The sequence below is a fragment of the Stegodyphus dumicola genome, chromosome 2 (assembly GCF_044657685.1).
Source record: "Stegodyphus dumicola isolate Sdum_Otavi_A_Nest chromosome 2, ASM4465768v1".
In the NCBI taxonomy this organism is placed as follows: Eukaryota; Metazoa; Arthropoda; class Arachnida; order Araneae; family Eresidae; genus Stegodyphus; species Stegodyphus dumicola.
Genome location: NC_140769.1, coordinates 48338760 through 48355225, shown reverse-complemented (window position 1 = coordinate 48355225; position 16466 = coordinate 48338760). Strand labels below are relative to the sequence as shown.

The 16466-nt window shown below is 34.3% G+C and overlaps 1 protein-coding gene across 2 annotated transcripts in view; it reads left to right on the top strand.

The window, feature by feature from the left end:
* LOC118182863 (agrin-like) overlaps positions 1–16466 on the top strand; it is a 1858472-nt gene that overhangs the window by 1802780 nt on the left and 39226 nt on the right. For both annotated transcript variants that reach the window (XM_085810649.1, XM_085810648.1), the window contains one exon: positions 7294–7397. In XM_085810649.1, the coding sequence (XP_085666775.1) occupies positions 7294–7397 (104 nt within the window). The remainder of the gene's footprint in view (positions 1–7293; positions 7398–16466) is intronic.

Here is a 16466-nt window from a genome sequence, read left to right as displayed (position 1 = left end):
AAGTCATACTGTCCCAGCAGATGAATTTTGGTTAAGTCTCTGCCATACTGTCATGAAGCAGCATTAGGTCATTGTTTTGCTTCCCGATGAGAATCGATTTATTCTGTAATCAAATACGAAACTTCGGTTCATTTAGCATGGAAGGAGTAAGCCGTGGAATTAGGAAAATTAAAAGAAAAGTTATCATTATGATAGTGTTGGGATAATGGCGGGAGACATCATTATGACTGAGGGATGAGCAATGGTACTTTGACAGGAGAACGCTGTTGAAAAGGAATTAATGGACGCTAAATTCGTTTGTTCTATGGGGTTATTAGCTAAACTTCTCTATTTATAGATGGATGTAACACTTTATCGAACCAGTTTTGTAGAAAATGTCCTGAAGAGTCAAGGATTGAATAGATATTCTTAACTCTGTATGCTTCCCATATCTGGAAACCACTGGAAACGTATGAGACATTAATTTAAACCTTAATTTAAAGGAGCAACGGAGCGATACATCCTGCCAACTCCTATAACACTCCGCAATGCTGTGGCATACTCCATGTGTATGCCACAGCATTGTGATTGCTGCATCTCATTCCAGATTCGCTACGAAATATTCAAATTGTCTGCACATTAATATGTACTTTTATTCCATCCTGCATTTATGCCTAATTCGTAGATGTAACTATATCTACGAAAGACTTCTACCATTGCTTTGATTCGTGATTTTAAGCACATTGTTGATTATCATTTTGCGTTACCTATTTGGAAATAAATAAATTGCCATATTTACTATTTATGCCTAGTTTTCTTTGTATAATCAAAAGTGCTCCCCATCCTTAAATTTTGAAACTATTTGCATTTCGTGTAGTTGCTTTCTTTTTAACTGCGTAATATTTGAAGAATAACTGCCCTCTCTTTCTGAAATTAAATTCGTACACAACGGCAGTACATTTCAGTATATCTAATCAGGTCAAAGGACTTTTAATGAATTATTTGGGAAATGTTTGTGTATTATGATCTCTGTATTCTTCGGAACAGAACAAATCCTTATTACCAAGTTTAATTCATTTCTAGGGAAACAAAATGTATTTCTAAAAATTTCTAAAAGCTAGTAAATTGCTATATATGCACAGAAAAATTAATAATTATTAAGAAATATATATAAATCATTGTTTTCATGAAATCATACATACACTAGTTCGAGATAGAAAATTTTTTCAAATCTTCAATCAGCAGGCCAGGTGAATTCTAAAACTGAATATTTATTTCAGCTCCAAGTAGTAATAATTATGAGATCAAAGCTTATTACATTCTATTAGAAAGCATCTCTGGTTCTAGAAAGCATCTTTATTTACAAAACAGCAAACGTTATCTACGTAATTGCATTCTGTAGAAAATAATAAACTAATCAATCATGAAAATAGAATTAGTGCATGCAGATTAAAAATAGATCAAAATGCACCAGAAATATGCACATAAGTGATATGATGAAATAGAACGCAGAATAAGTAATGAATAATCAGACGTACATAAGAACAAAGAAGCAAATAATTACATAATTTAAAAACTTTTATGCATAGAAAAAATAATTAAATCCCCAAAATCAGTATAAAAATTCATTCTTTCCATATAAATAGTACATGTTTTTAACTTATTTAAATCTAACATCAGAAAAACTTTATTTTTTTCTCGGAAAATAATAAAAAGAATTTTAAAATTACAAAAAATCTATTATGAAATATAATAAATCAAAATTATAAATACATTAAAATTCAAGATTATCCTAATTAGGCAAATCCTTACAGAACAAGTTGCTTAGAGCATCTCTGATATTGTTTGGTGGTTAAATTCTGTTATAATAATAATCACCTATATTTTTCGCAAAATAACGTAAAAAATTAATAATCACATAATTATTTTTTCACAGAATAATTCATTATTCATTCGTAATTATTTTCGCGAGTTAATTTGCTTCTTATAAAGACAGGAATTTTGGGTATTTTTATCTTCATTAATATTCCGCATTTCAGTTTGAGATTTAAAAAAAATGAAAGGAAGAAAAAAAGAAAAAGAAAGGAGAAAAAAAATTAATCACTACATAGCCGTTTGAGTGGCAAGTCTAAAATAGCTATTATAAAAAAGAAAATTATAATGATTTTAATGAGTCCAGCTAGAAAATTGCTTAATGATTTCAGTGACGAACGAAATGTATTGCTTTTGTTGATTAATTTAATCGGTCGTTCTAGTCCAGCATTTCTAGATTTCAGATTCATTGTAAAATCTCTTTAATACATTTTCAATATGCTCTGAAAAGTACTGGAATTAAGAAAATATCTGGAAGCATTTTATTTTTCAGTGCAGAACTTCTAGTTATTTAGTATTCAAAAACAAAAATTTAAATATGGATCACCTTATTTCTTCCATTCAGGTCTTCTCAGTTTTTTTTTTCATGTTACTTCTGGTATGTTATTTTATATTTTAGTTTATATCGGTAGACCTGATATTAGCTCAAATAGCAATTTTATATTCTTTATTCCATTGAAGAATCGATGATACAAAATCGTTCGCTCTAGCTGTGCAATGAAACGTAGCGTACCTTTCTCAACAAACATCTAAAGAAGAGCAAGAAAGTATAATATCGTAAACTGAATACACTGAATTCTGAAGAATGAACACTATAAATACTGAAATATTTTTGTACAAATTATTAGCAAGACAAGACAAAAAAGCTAGACAGAAAAATTGCATCTTAAGTCTTCAGTGTAATGTAACACTCCGAAGAACACAAATGCACAAGGTCTTTAAAGTTTTCATGCGTCAGTTATGTGCCACATAACTTCGAAAATCCTTTAATAAATTACGAAAAGAATACAAATGATCATGCAACTTATTAATCATATACAGGTATATGTCATAAATTAAAAAATTTGTATTTCACTGAAGCAGATACTATTTAAATCTATGATAAACCTAATTTAAAAAAATTTTAAATACTATTAAGGTTTTCATCTATTGCTTTAAAATCGCTTAGTTTGTTAAGTAACAGATAGATCAAATAAATTACATCTCGTGAAATGGCAGCTCACTTGCACTTGAAAGATAAAAGTATTCTGATTCGAGCTGTGGCAGCACACCATTTCAAAATCGCTGAATTTTTTAATTAAATTTCAAAGAGAAATTTCGTGTACCTTCCCAAGCTGGCGACTAAAAGATATATATACACTGGTGTGCAAAAATTAAGGACGAAGTCGAAAAATTAGCATATCAGCTGAACGAAGAGGCAGAGCGGACAGAAAGACCAATCAGGAGATTAAGTAAGGTGATGTACGGTAGCATATGCGCAGATATGCAGATAGATGTAATGGGGGAGTGTCTGAGTAGTATAAAGCATGTTGTCGGTGTAAGATCAGTATTTCTGGCAAAGAGATTGCACGCCGAATGGCGAATAATCAATCTGTTAGACGACATCTGGATGCTTTTACCCGAGGTCGAATCATTGGGAAGTTGGAGGAAGGCCGCAGTATGACAAGTGTGGCTGCAGAGTTCAGAATTGCTAACAGCATCGTTTCACGACTTTGGAGACAATTTCAAACTACAGGAACAGCTATCCGGGGGTTTAGTAGTGGTCGTCCACGAGGAACCACACCCGCAGATGACCGGTATATTGCCTTACAGGCCAGAAGAAACAGGCGGCAGACAGCGGGAGAAATCGCTAGACACACGATACAGGCGACTGGACGACCGATATCGCGATTTACCGTGGCCAGAAGACCGCACGGTGGTAGTCTGTTTGCACGACGCCCTGTACGGTGTGTACCTCTAACGCCTGCCCATCGGAGAAGGCGTTCACTGTGGTGCCGGGATCACCGGAATTGGAGAGACAATGAATGGGGCGAGTACTCTTTAGAGATGAGAGCAGATTCAGTCTGAGTAGCGATTCTCATCGCATACTCATCTGGAGAGAGCGGGGAAGCCGCAATCATCCCTCGAACATCATTCAAAGGGACAGGTATGGAGGTGGCGGTGTTCTCGTTTGGGGAGGCATCATGCTTGGTAGTCGTACAGACCTTCACATCTTCGACGCAGGTTCAGTCAACGGGACCCGTTATTGTAAAGAGATTCTTCTTCCATATGTGCGTCTTTTTAGAGGCGCTATGGGTCCGCAGTTCCTTTTCATGGACGACAATGCACCATGTCATCGCACAGTAGCTGCAGAACAGCTCTTAGAGAGTGAGGATATTGAACGTATGGATTGGCCGGCACGATCTCCGGATCTCAATCCCATCGAGCATGTATGGGATTTTCTAGGCAGACGCTTGGCAGCTCATACCTTACCACCAGTAACGATTCCGGAGCTTCGATTGGCGCTGCAAGACGAATGGGCAGCAATGCCTCAACAACTCATTGACACCCTCATTCGCAGCATGGGCAGACGCTGTGAAACTTGCCTAGCAGTCAGGGGATATCATATCCCCTATTAAAGACCGGATGTTTCTTGCTGGACACCCATCACAGGGATGTTTCGGCCTTCAGTCGCATTGCGCTCCATGCTATTTTTCAATAAAGCTTCTTTTTATCCCTCTGATTTCTCTTTTAGTAAGTGTTGCTTATATTACTCATGTCCATACGTATTGGGGATCCTACGGTATTAAATGTGTTGATTTGGAAAGCTTTTGTACAAAGCTATATTGAAAAAACCGTCTCGTCCTTAATTTTTGCACATCAGTGTATTTTATTTAAAACAGAGGCTACACATTTCTTTTAAATACTGAATAAGTTAATCAAAGCAGCAAAACATAAAAATCCCATTTAGACACCACGTGACTTCCTTGTACCATGTATTGAATTATACACATTTTTTACTCATTTCGTTTATTTCCTCGAATTTCATTAGAGATAATTTCACATTCAATTAATTCATTTCTGACTTTGCGGCAGGGCAAAAATACATAAAAACTCCTAACATCTTTAAAAATTGTAAAATACAGGAAAACCTAAAATACCAATTGCAGTTAAAAACAGTATGGAAAAAAAACTTATGCAATTAAAATTGGAATTTCTAAGAAAAAATAATCAATTCGGCTAATGGGCAAGAATATTAAGTTTTCGGTGAACGAAACGTAAGGTTTACTTTCTGTCTTTACTGGGCAAAAGGATGCTGAAGTTTGTACCCCAACTGAATTAATTCACTGCTTTTCTAAAAAATTCAAATGTCAACAATTAATTCACTGCTTTTCTAAAAAATTCAAATGTCAGCAAATGGCGGCATTGTTAAGCTTAGCGATAATTTTGAACTGTTGATAATTCTACAACTATAGCATGCACATTGAATAAACGCATAAATCCTTAACCGGGATATAAGAACAACATAATTCAATCACTTTTAAAGCAAAAAATGCACAACTTACCAGCATATAAGAGTAAAAACCAGCACAACTTACCAGCATATAAGAGAAAAGCCAACATATACGAATAAAAAGCGGAGCGCATCAAATCGGGTAAGTGGGTGGGTACAAATATACGTTTGGTGCAGCTGATTGCAACAAAAATGGGAAATGATGTTTTAGTGACGCAAATAGGTACGTACGTACGTACGTATAGGCGTCACTAAAACATTCACATTAAATACATTTTAAATCCATTTTACAAACTATTTAGGAAAAAAATAGTCCTTTATTCTGTCACACGTATATATGTCATGCAAAAGAATCGTCTAAATGGACTCGAGAGCACTCAAAATGAATGTTTTCGTTGAATTATGATACTCCAAATTTTTCGCGATTACAATAATTTGTTGACTTCGCACAAGGAAGTAAAAAAAAACGAAACTTAAAATTTGGTTTAAAAGTACAAATGTCCAGCTCTAAGTACAGGTTCTTGATTTTTACATTATTGTTCCATATAAAGAAAGTATTGTAATCGCGAAATGTTCCCGGTAACATATTTCAACGAAAATATCCATTTCAATCCCTCTCGAATCCATCCAAACGAAGTTTTTCCATGACATCTGTACACACGGACAGAATAATGAGTTCCCCCCTTCAAGACGGATTGTAAAATGGATTCTGAGAAAATTTGTTTCGTGACATCTATACGTATGTATCTATACGTGGTATCTATACGTATGTATCTGGCGTAACTCAAAAATGAGTAGCCTTAGAATGTTGAAATTTTGTGTATAGCCTTGCTAAAACATCCAGTTGTGCATTTCCGTTTTTTATTGCAATCGGCTGCACCAAACATATATATCTACTCACCCAGTTACCCGGCTCGATGCGCTCTGTTTTATATTCTTACATAGTGTAAATTGTGACTTTTTTGATTTACAAGTGACTGAATTATGTTGCTTTTATTTATGCCTTTAGTCAATGTGCGTGCTATAGTTGTAGAATTATGAACGGTTTAAAAGTATCGCTATGCTTAATAAAGCCGCCATTTGTTTACATTTTAATTTTTCAGTAGAGTAGTGAATTAAGTAAGTTGCTGCACCAACTTCAGTGTCTTTTGCCCAGTGGGACCAAAAGTTAATCTTTAGTTTTGTACTCCAAACAACTTCTTGCCCTTTGGCTGAATTGCTTGTTTTAGCGTAGAAATTCTAACCAAACAAGTTCTTTTTTATATACTGTTTATTACTGCATTTGCTGTTTTATGTTTTTCTACATTTTACAATTTTTAATGAAGAAACTTTTTGAGATTTTTATGTATTTTTTCTTTGCCGCGAAGTGAAAACTGAACTAATTGAATGAAAAATATATCTGCAATGAAATTTAGGGAAATAAGTTTAAACGAAATTCATCAAAAAATGTGTATAATTTAATAACCCGCAAAAGGTATTATTAGTGTGTACGACAGGTATTTTAATAATATCAAAAATTAAATAAAATGCTAGAATAATTTAATAAAATAATCGATTTAGTATAGTTTATTAGCGTGCAAAATGTTATTCTTCTACAAACATTTTTACGTCTGTAATTCAATAATAGATGTGCAGAAAAAGAGAACTCCAAAGAAATGTTGTAAGTTTAATTTGACGAAAACCAAATTTCGTTTCTATGATTTCAAGTTTCCTGGAACTTTAAATAACCGAAAAATTAGAGCTGTATTTTCTTAATGCCGTTCGCGAAATCTACAGGTAAATTAGTATATCTCAAAGATTTATCTCCAAAACATGTTAAAAGTTTAGTTTCCTGTCAATGTGAGACTTAATTTTGCCACTTAAAAATGTAAAGTTTTACAGCTAAACAAAATCTAGATTCCTATGTGCAATTTGCTTCTAAATTAAAAAAAAAATATATTCATTTTCAGAAACATGAGGTTTGGAACGTTAACAATGGATGACAATCCTCCAATTAGTAATACATCTGAGCCTGGTGCCACAGAGCTGAACACGGACGGAGTATACTGGATAGGTAAGAAAATATATTCATATTTCTGAATGCATATTTCAAGATATATTGATAAAAAGGCGATTAAATTTTTACATCCTATCATGATAAGTTTTAATTTCGTAGAATATCTAAGATATATATATAATTTCTAAGATTAGAAAGTCAATCTTAAAGATATTTTTAGCAGTGATGTGACGATTTAGATCGTGTAAAATCATCGTTCATATAGATTTAATAACGAAGCAAAATATTTGAAAATACTACATTATTCACAATTGTTACTCATATATATAATTATCAGTTTCTATATCCGATATCCTGATGACAAACATTGAAACTCACAAGACTTAGGAATTTGAAGATTTGCACTAGAATAATACACGATCCTTTTGGATATATGCCTACATTAACTGTTAAAAATTATATTGCATATTGCTAAGACAATCATAAATCTTGATATTTGGAGATTGAAAACTTTATCGTTGAATTATGATCCACAGAAATATCAAAAGCTTTGGTATAAAATAATTATTTGCGTAATTTAAAATCTTAGCCTGTTCATAATATTCTTTGAATGTGTTATCTAAAAACAGTCATAGGCCAGTAAATATATTAAAGTCTTTTTGTGATAATCTGTATGTAGAGAAACAAAACTCTTAAGCTTAAAACCGCTGTATTTTGGCTTTCTCACTTAATATGGATCTATATCAGCTAATTTGTCCTAACGTTTCAAAGAGTTGCGTATTTAATTTGGAAAGCTCATGTTTGCTCAATAGTTTAAATTAAAAAATATGTATCTCAGAAAATAATTAACAAGATAATTGACTAAACTATAAAATTTTAAGTTTGTCATATCTGAAAGCAGCATTAAAATGCAAAGCTTCGCTAAAATAAAAATGCAAGGTTTACGCTGACTAATATAAAACAATTAATATTTGAAAGAAAACCCGCATCTATTTTAGCGTTATTGCTTTAGAATACATAAATATTTTCATTCCTTGTTTATCTAAAACAGGTGCCTTAAATACCTGCGAAAGCTTTTGCATAAAATGCAAATTATATGTATTTACTTTTAATTACCTGGTATGTATCCCGTTGACTCTGGATTTAATGAAGCTCACGCACCGACGATAAAATTTCTTGAATCGAGAACTTTCGTTAATATTCGTAGGGTGACTCGTAAAATTGGTAAATAAATATATACCTTTTCTTTAGAAAAAATAAGACCTGGGCTTTGATTAGTTTTTACTCCAAAAGACTCAATGGGGCTCATTCTTAGGCGTTATCTTATGGTATCATGAACAGCAATTTATATTTACCTGCTTACAGCAATCTACATTTATTCAAATATAGCCATATGAAGTTCTTCTCAATTATCCTCATAAAGCCCCAAACCTCGAATTCCCGCCTGAATTTATTCCTATTCCATTTTCTGTTAAATCACTGGCACTAATCTGTCATATTTAATAACACTACTGTCTTTGAATGAGTACATCTTTCCTCTATAGCTTACTCATAGTATATTAAAAACACAGTTGTCAATTATTTTATCCCATGAATTTTTCACTGAAGCCACAATCACTTGTAGCTTAGGCTTCGTAAAACTAACACACAGGCGATTTCTTTTCATTCTGTGTTCAATGTAGTCATCGATTTCCATCTGCAAAAATGGCGGATGGCTTGTTTATTGAGACATAAAGAGTGTAGAAAGAGGCACTCATTTCTGAGGGAATTATTATTTGATATAGTCTTCTTTCTATGAGGAATTTCTTTATCTATTTAGTATGTTGAGCATTGGCTAAATCCCCGACCTACTGATTTCTTTGGATGTCTCGCAAATTAAAATGGTAGCATTTATTCGACCCAGTTTCTTATAAATTTCTTGTACACTGGTGTGTAAAATTGAGAGAAATTGCACATTATGTTGAATTTCTGAAAACCTAATGGACAGACTTTAATGAAATTTGGTCTGAATACACATGTATAACACAGAAAGAGCCAGACAGATTGCGCAACGTGACGACATACTGGACAGGAGGTAGTTGAGGAGACCCTGTGGCTGTCGATCCCACTCCTGAAGCAAAGCAGTTTTCAACTCCGGAACAGTTCTCGAAGAGGGACGGCAAGATTAAATTACCCCGCAAAGAGAATCCTAGACATGCTGTATAGGATTGAGGCCAGAAGATCTGACTGGCCAATCCATGCAGCGCATATCGTCACTTCCCAGGTAATAATCCTTCATTTGAGCCCTATGTCGATGATCGTTTTCCTCCATTAACAGAACCCAGGACGAACTTCTCCCTTGAAAAGTCGAAAATAGGGCTCTAGACCTCTTCTATAACTCATTAATCATGCAGCCTTTTTCAAACACATGAATGGTGCGCGGCCGTCCAACATAATGTCTGCCCAAACCATGAGACCTCCACCTGCAGAATGATCCTTTTCGCTGACGAGAAAGGGATGGTATCATGTTCCAGGCTCTCTTCAGATACAAATACACTGTGATTCAGTGTCCGCGCTAAGTCCCGACTTATCTGCAAAACGCACGGTGCTTCACTGAAGTGTGGTTATTTAACCAGCGTCCTGAAATTGTCACCACGAAAAGCAAACGACAGTGGGTGTCACATTAAGCGTTGTAGGCACCTGCGCTTGTGATTTCCCTGCCTTCAATTTACCGACACTTTTCCATCTCATTCCGTCATCCATACTTTCGTGGCTACTAATTTTACCTGACACCTTTTAAAACTTGCGAGAAAAACGGCCAATGTCGAAAATGCGTACGAGCTCTTAAATCGCCAAAAAACTCCTCGTGCGCTTTTATCCCTTTCACAGTCACAGCTCCGCAGACACGCACATGTACGCTTACGTATTCGACTCAAAAATATTTGCGTAATTGTTTGGTGGCATAATTTTTACCTTTGATTCAATACTTTTCGTAAAAATTGGCATAATTTGCAAATACTGTTAATTTTGCACGAGTGTAGTTGCTTATGGACGCTAAGCGTTTTCGGTTTCAAGAATATGAATGACTGAATTAAGCTCATTCTTCCCTTAGTGATAATTAAAGGCGGAACTTTCCTTCTGTCTGAATGACTAAAGTACAGGTAACTAGTGTGTTTCAAAACAAATGGAACACAAACTGACAAGGCAACACTCTGATTAATTTTCGTTAAGAACTTTGAACGATTAGCACTGAAGTTTCATCAGTAGCAATGATATTAGAGAAATGGGCTTTAGAAAATTTTATGCCGACAACTAAAGTCATGGATACAATTTTATATTTAATAATTTCAGCACCTTGATGCTTCGTAAGTAGTGTTGATTTCGTTAGAAACAGTTTACATCGCTGAAGATGTCATCGATTCAGTATTGTTATGATTTGACTTCTGGGAGTATATCTAACTAGGCGTTCCACTATAAAGGCAAATGTTTGAGAATTAACTTTCCAAGCATTCAGAACTTTTGCTATTTTGTTAGATATCCATTCACTGGTGATGAATTCCACTCAACAAATACTGATTACCGCTATGATCCACACATGTGCTTCTTGGCATTTTTCTCGTTCATTTATTAACTGAAATTGTCGTACTATGCTAGATATTTTAGGACGACAATTCGCAGACCTAACTTCTCTTTGTAGAAAGCTGTAAAATTCTTTTTCAGGGAGTCCTCAGCGATTGCTTTGTTGTACTTAGTAGAACAGCTACTTTTTATGTTCATATTCTTTAGGGATCAAAATATTATTTCCTCTAAAACTTTTATTAAATCAAGTGTTAACTGAGCATTTTGCAGACAGTAGTGGCAATAAAAAACTGTTAAGAATGATGCACCTGCAGCACAGAAATCGAAAAACATTTCTGTATTTCACACGAATGTATTAGACATCGTATATTGTAAGCGAATGTCCGTTACACTGCACGATGCGCTGAATTATGAAAGTTCTTAACTTAGTCTAACGGACGATTTTAACTGGGACTTATTTTAGAGATAGGAATTATAGCATTAGCATCGTCAAAAATCGTGATGCGACTAAACTTCGGGAAAACACAGTAGAAAATCTGCGTTGTTATCTCAGTTTAATAATTGTTTTAGAAAGGTTGAAGTAACTATGAAGACTGTCCTTAAAACTTGAGAATTTTAAATCTGTATTAAAAAAAATAAACTGTACATCCAAAAAAGAAGTATATATGTTAAAATTATCTAATAAATATATTTTTGTTCTTGTTGTTGTTGTTGCTCCCGAAAGGCGAGCTCCGTTTTGTCTGTTTTTTTTAGACATTAGCCATTTTATTGTGGAGGCACCTAATAGGCGCAAACCTTCACCTAATATGAAGGGACGGACAGTTACAACCATGCCTTCTCCGGGACTCGAACTCCTGACCTTCGTAGTCGGTTCCCCTAAGCACTATGTTTGGAGTAATTTCAGAAGTAGTGTAAACTGCACTTTGTTTTAAAGTGGTAGTGATCCAAAAGTTAGCAAAAAAATTTTTTTTAAATAATGCAATTCCATAAAATGTAGCATGCTGTGGCAGCTCAAATAGACTTAAAATGCATAAAGTTACCCTTTTTTACTAGGCAAGTTTTATTAGTAACACTTACACCTAGTAGAAGGCATCAACCAAGGAAGTTGCCAGAAAAAGTCGCACGTACGGGACCTAACATAGTATTCTCTGTATTGCCATTAACTAAGAAAGTATTGTTTCAGAACCTTTTACCAAAAATAACAGTATATATCGCAAGTGTAGTTTTGTATCTGTCCATCAGCTAACATATATGACAGATAGTAAACGATCATTAATTGGTGTATTATTGAAAAACATAAGATGGACAACTATCCACGAAGTGAAAGACCAGCGACTGTGCTTTTATTACAAAAATATTGGCCACTCTGTTGACATCAGCAATACATGACCTGGAGCTGCATACGTACGCCTAGGAGTCGGAAGGTCCACAGCTCGAAACCCGGCAAGGGGTATCTAAGATTTATCATTTTGTCTGCTCTAAAAAGATCTAAGACTATCCAAGTGGCGCTTAATCTTATATATTGTGGGCGATATTTGATCACTGACTTGCCCTTTAAGCAGGAAAGAATATAACGAATTTTCCATCTTCTTACCACGTGCTTCCGTGATACAGTTGGAAGCACGTCCGGTTAGCAATGAATTCGAATTCCGGTGAAAGCTTTGCTTATTTTTTATGTTTTCTGCTCACATAAATACCTAATAGCTCTGGGTATTAAGTCAAATGTATTTTATTTTAATTTTAACTGATTTTAATCATTTTTTCATATATTTATACTATTACATTTCGTGCGTTAACTAAGCATGAAAGAAGGCATTTATTGCTACGGATAAAATGTATGTGTGGACTAACGTTATTAAAAATTTTAGATGCTATGTCTTAAAGTCCGTGTGATACTTAAATAACGTATACGTTTCAGATTAAAACAATATTAAAACGTTAGAATAGTAACGATTAGAAATGTTATTAAAACTTTTAGACGATATATCTCAAAGATCGTGTGACACTTAACTAACATATACGTTTCAGATTCTTACGGTTGGAGCGTTTTGCGAATGACAGATTTATTTATCTGGAACCTACCCTATACAAAATGCTCCGTCATGGATGGAATTTACCCCTTGAAATTTTGGACTTCGTCCAAGTACAATTGCCTGGAGAACAATGCAGCAACTTTGTAACAAAGCATCACATACTTGAATTGAAACAACCAAAATATAATGAAAGAATGATGATTAAGCAAATGTTCTCTCTGAATTGTGCATAAACAAAGGATATTTCTCTCTTCTACTTCAAGCATTCGAATAAATCTTTTATTCTCAAAATTGTACTTCGTCTTGAACTTAAAATAAATAGTGTTTTAAACCTATATATATGTATGGGATAGATATTATATTGATCAAGTAAACTGCGTGAGTGTTTGGAAAAAACGTACCTCAAGATGTGGAACATTTAATTTTCTCCTGTTCTACTTTTAGCGTCTCTAGATTGTGCCTGGCGAACAATTTAAAAACTTAGGTGCGACCTGGCAAATGAATTTATTTCTGTTTTTTAAATCTAGACCACTTTTTATTTCTGTTTCTGTCTGTTTCATTAATGCATGTGCAATGCTTAATTAATATACTTTTGTAAATCCTGATTTATGTAGAATTTGTAGTGAATGGGGAGTCTGCATGTATTTAAAATGAATTTTGTTTGGTTGATAAAACAGAAGTGTCAGTATTTTGCAAGTCTTATTTATGAATTATAACTTCGAAGATGCTCAGAAAGTGAAGGCATCATGAGTCTTTCGCAGGTCATGTTGATTAAAGGATACTCGTATTTCATTGAATGAAACGCAATAAAAAAATACAGAAGCACAAAGACGGGCGCATCCACTGATTCTACAACTGCAAGCGTATGTCTTTTATGTTAACAATGGGTTCGTTATAATCGCATGCTATATTAAGAATATCTAGCTAGATATCATGCTAGATAAGATGGTTGGTAATGGTTTTGATTCGAAAATTTTATCATTAACATCAAGATAAAAGGTTTTAGCTTCATTTTTGCCGCTATGCACATACATGTGTGATGAGCGTTATATAAGAATCATATGAAAAGGATTACCTTTGATGTAGTTCAAAATGATTTATTAGATTAAATCATTTTATTTTATTAAATTTAAGGTAAAAAGGGAAAATACGCAAAATTAAAAGGGGTATTATAACATTTTTTTAACTCAATGGCGGGCCTAGTTGGCCACTAAGGCCAGAAGCGGTGGTCACTGTTATGAAGGTACCTAACAGGTGAACCATCTTGGCTTCCTAGGAGGGGGTGTAAAAGTACAACCCTGCCTTCTCCGGGATTCGACCTTGGGCCCTGTGGTATCGCAGTTGGTTTCCCTAACCACTATATCGTCTGTGAAGCAGGTTATTGTAACTTAAAAATAGAATTTTATCTTACACACACACACACACACACACACACACACACATATATATATATATATAAGAAAGTATTCAAAGAAAGTTCTTTTAATAATGTATTAGGTTGTGTGTGTAAAAACTGCTTTTACTTCAATGTTAGTAACTTTACGAAATTTGAAGACCGTGTAACGTCGTCACTGGTTGCCATTTTGATCTTGAAAATTCTTACTTATCTAAACTATCGACCTCAACAAATAACCCTAAATTACCTGTAATACAATGTAGCTCTCAGTTAGTTCCTGTGATACTATAAATAAGAGCTACCCAGAACAAGGAGGTAGCTGCGCATCTAATACCTCCCGTCAGTTCCCTCCTCAAACTACTGTTATTTGAAGAAGCTGCGATCTTGGATCAGTTTCAAGTAAAGCTTCTCTAGATGCAATTCTTGATTTGATTAACTCCTATCTTGGGTTAAAACATACAGCGTATGCTTTGGTACACAGCCCTCTACGGCCTGCAAGTTGCAAGGTAATTTCAAAATACTGATCTCATTAGGAACACACAAGATAAAAATAGCTGTTCCTTTGCAGAGTCGGATCTATTACTGTTATTTATCTATGCCGTGAAAAATGAGACCTTTAATTATATCAAAACATGATGACTACCATACCTGGAAGGTGGTTGTGATCTCATAGGAAAAAAAGGAAGACCGTATATTTAAGTGTGTACTGTTGTTAAAATACTAAGAGTTTGTGATGGTTGTTTTTTTAGACGGATAACTTCAAAACTCGGATAGCTCTAGTTAATCATTTGAACGACTAATTTCGCTAGGATCCCTTTTGGATAAATTGTGCCAAATATTTCCTTTAATTTAAATGAAACATTGAACTGGAAATTTAAAGGAAATATGGAATAGTGAATCACCCGTCTCATGCAGTTATTTTTAGCGTGCACAGTCTTTCCGCTATTAACATCCAGGCTAATCAGTGAGGAGCTTTTTTATCTACATGCTAAACGCCACAGCAGTTTACTCGGGCAACGATGGTTTTATCAAAATCACTGTAATCTCACTTTTATCTTCACTGTAAACTTTTGATAGACTGGTTTTCGAAAATCCTACTGTGCTGCATGGTTATTATTGTTCTTGCTCCTAATCCTCTTGATTTCAAACTCTACCAGAACAGGTCCACAGAGCTTTAATGTACCCAAAAGTTAAAGATAGAATTTACCTATCAGATCTGATGGATCGCCAAGGGTGTTTTATACTCTTTTCATTTACCACGAACATTTCGGTTCGGGCTAAGTCACTATTTATTACGCTTGGCCGTATATAACGTACCTTTTGATATTCGCCGGCTAGTTTAAATTAAGGGCCAACTACGTTACATACTTGTGTTTAGCTTCGACTAAGTCTCTTACTTAGTTATAGTTTAGTTTCTTATTTCTTCTTCTGGGTTAAAGCCCGAGTAAAGGCTTCCTGTAAGCCCGAGAAGGGGCCAACTTTTATTCTTATTTTGAGTAAAATTAAGGGTAATTTAACCCTTTTCGAGTCTACGCTTTAGTTGTTTGAACTCAGCGATAAGTCGTTACACAATTCACTAGTTTCCTCGTTGTTCATCTTAGACAAAAAGAGTGAGGAATCCTACAACTCTACCTGTTATTAAAGTTACAGTAAAATAATTTCAGGTGTTTTTGACCACCCAGTATATCTGGTCACAATAAAATGCGGTGGAACATGAATCTTGCTTATCAAGAGATCGAACATTACTCTAACTCGCAATACAACGTCCGACTAGTTACTAATTCCGCACCTTTCTCTTTCACCAGAGCTGTGTGACGTAATATCGCCAGTCAGTCAGTTCATTGTATTTTTTATTCACAGAAGAATGAAATTAGCATATTTTTTTAAATTATTAAACTTTTATGAAATATGTACAGTATTGTTTTATCCTAAGCGTCATTGTATTAATATTTAATTTTCACTTTGTAGAGTCATAAAAACTATTAATGTAAATTTATTTAAATTTGAATATGCTATGATTCTAACTGTTGTGTACCGTATTTTAATATCTAAAATTATGCTCCAAATTTTTGCCTTGGTTTCTATAGGATAAATTTGGAAGTAAGCAAATCGTACAATAATTTGAAAACTAAGAATATA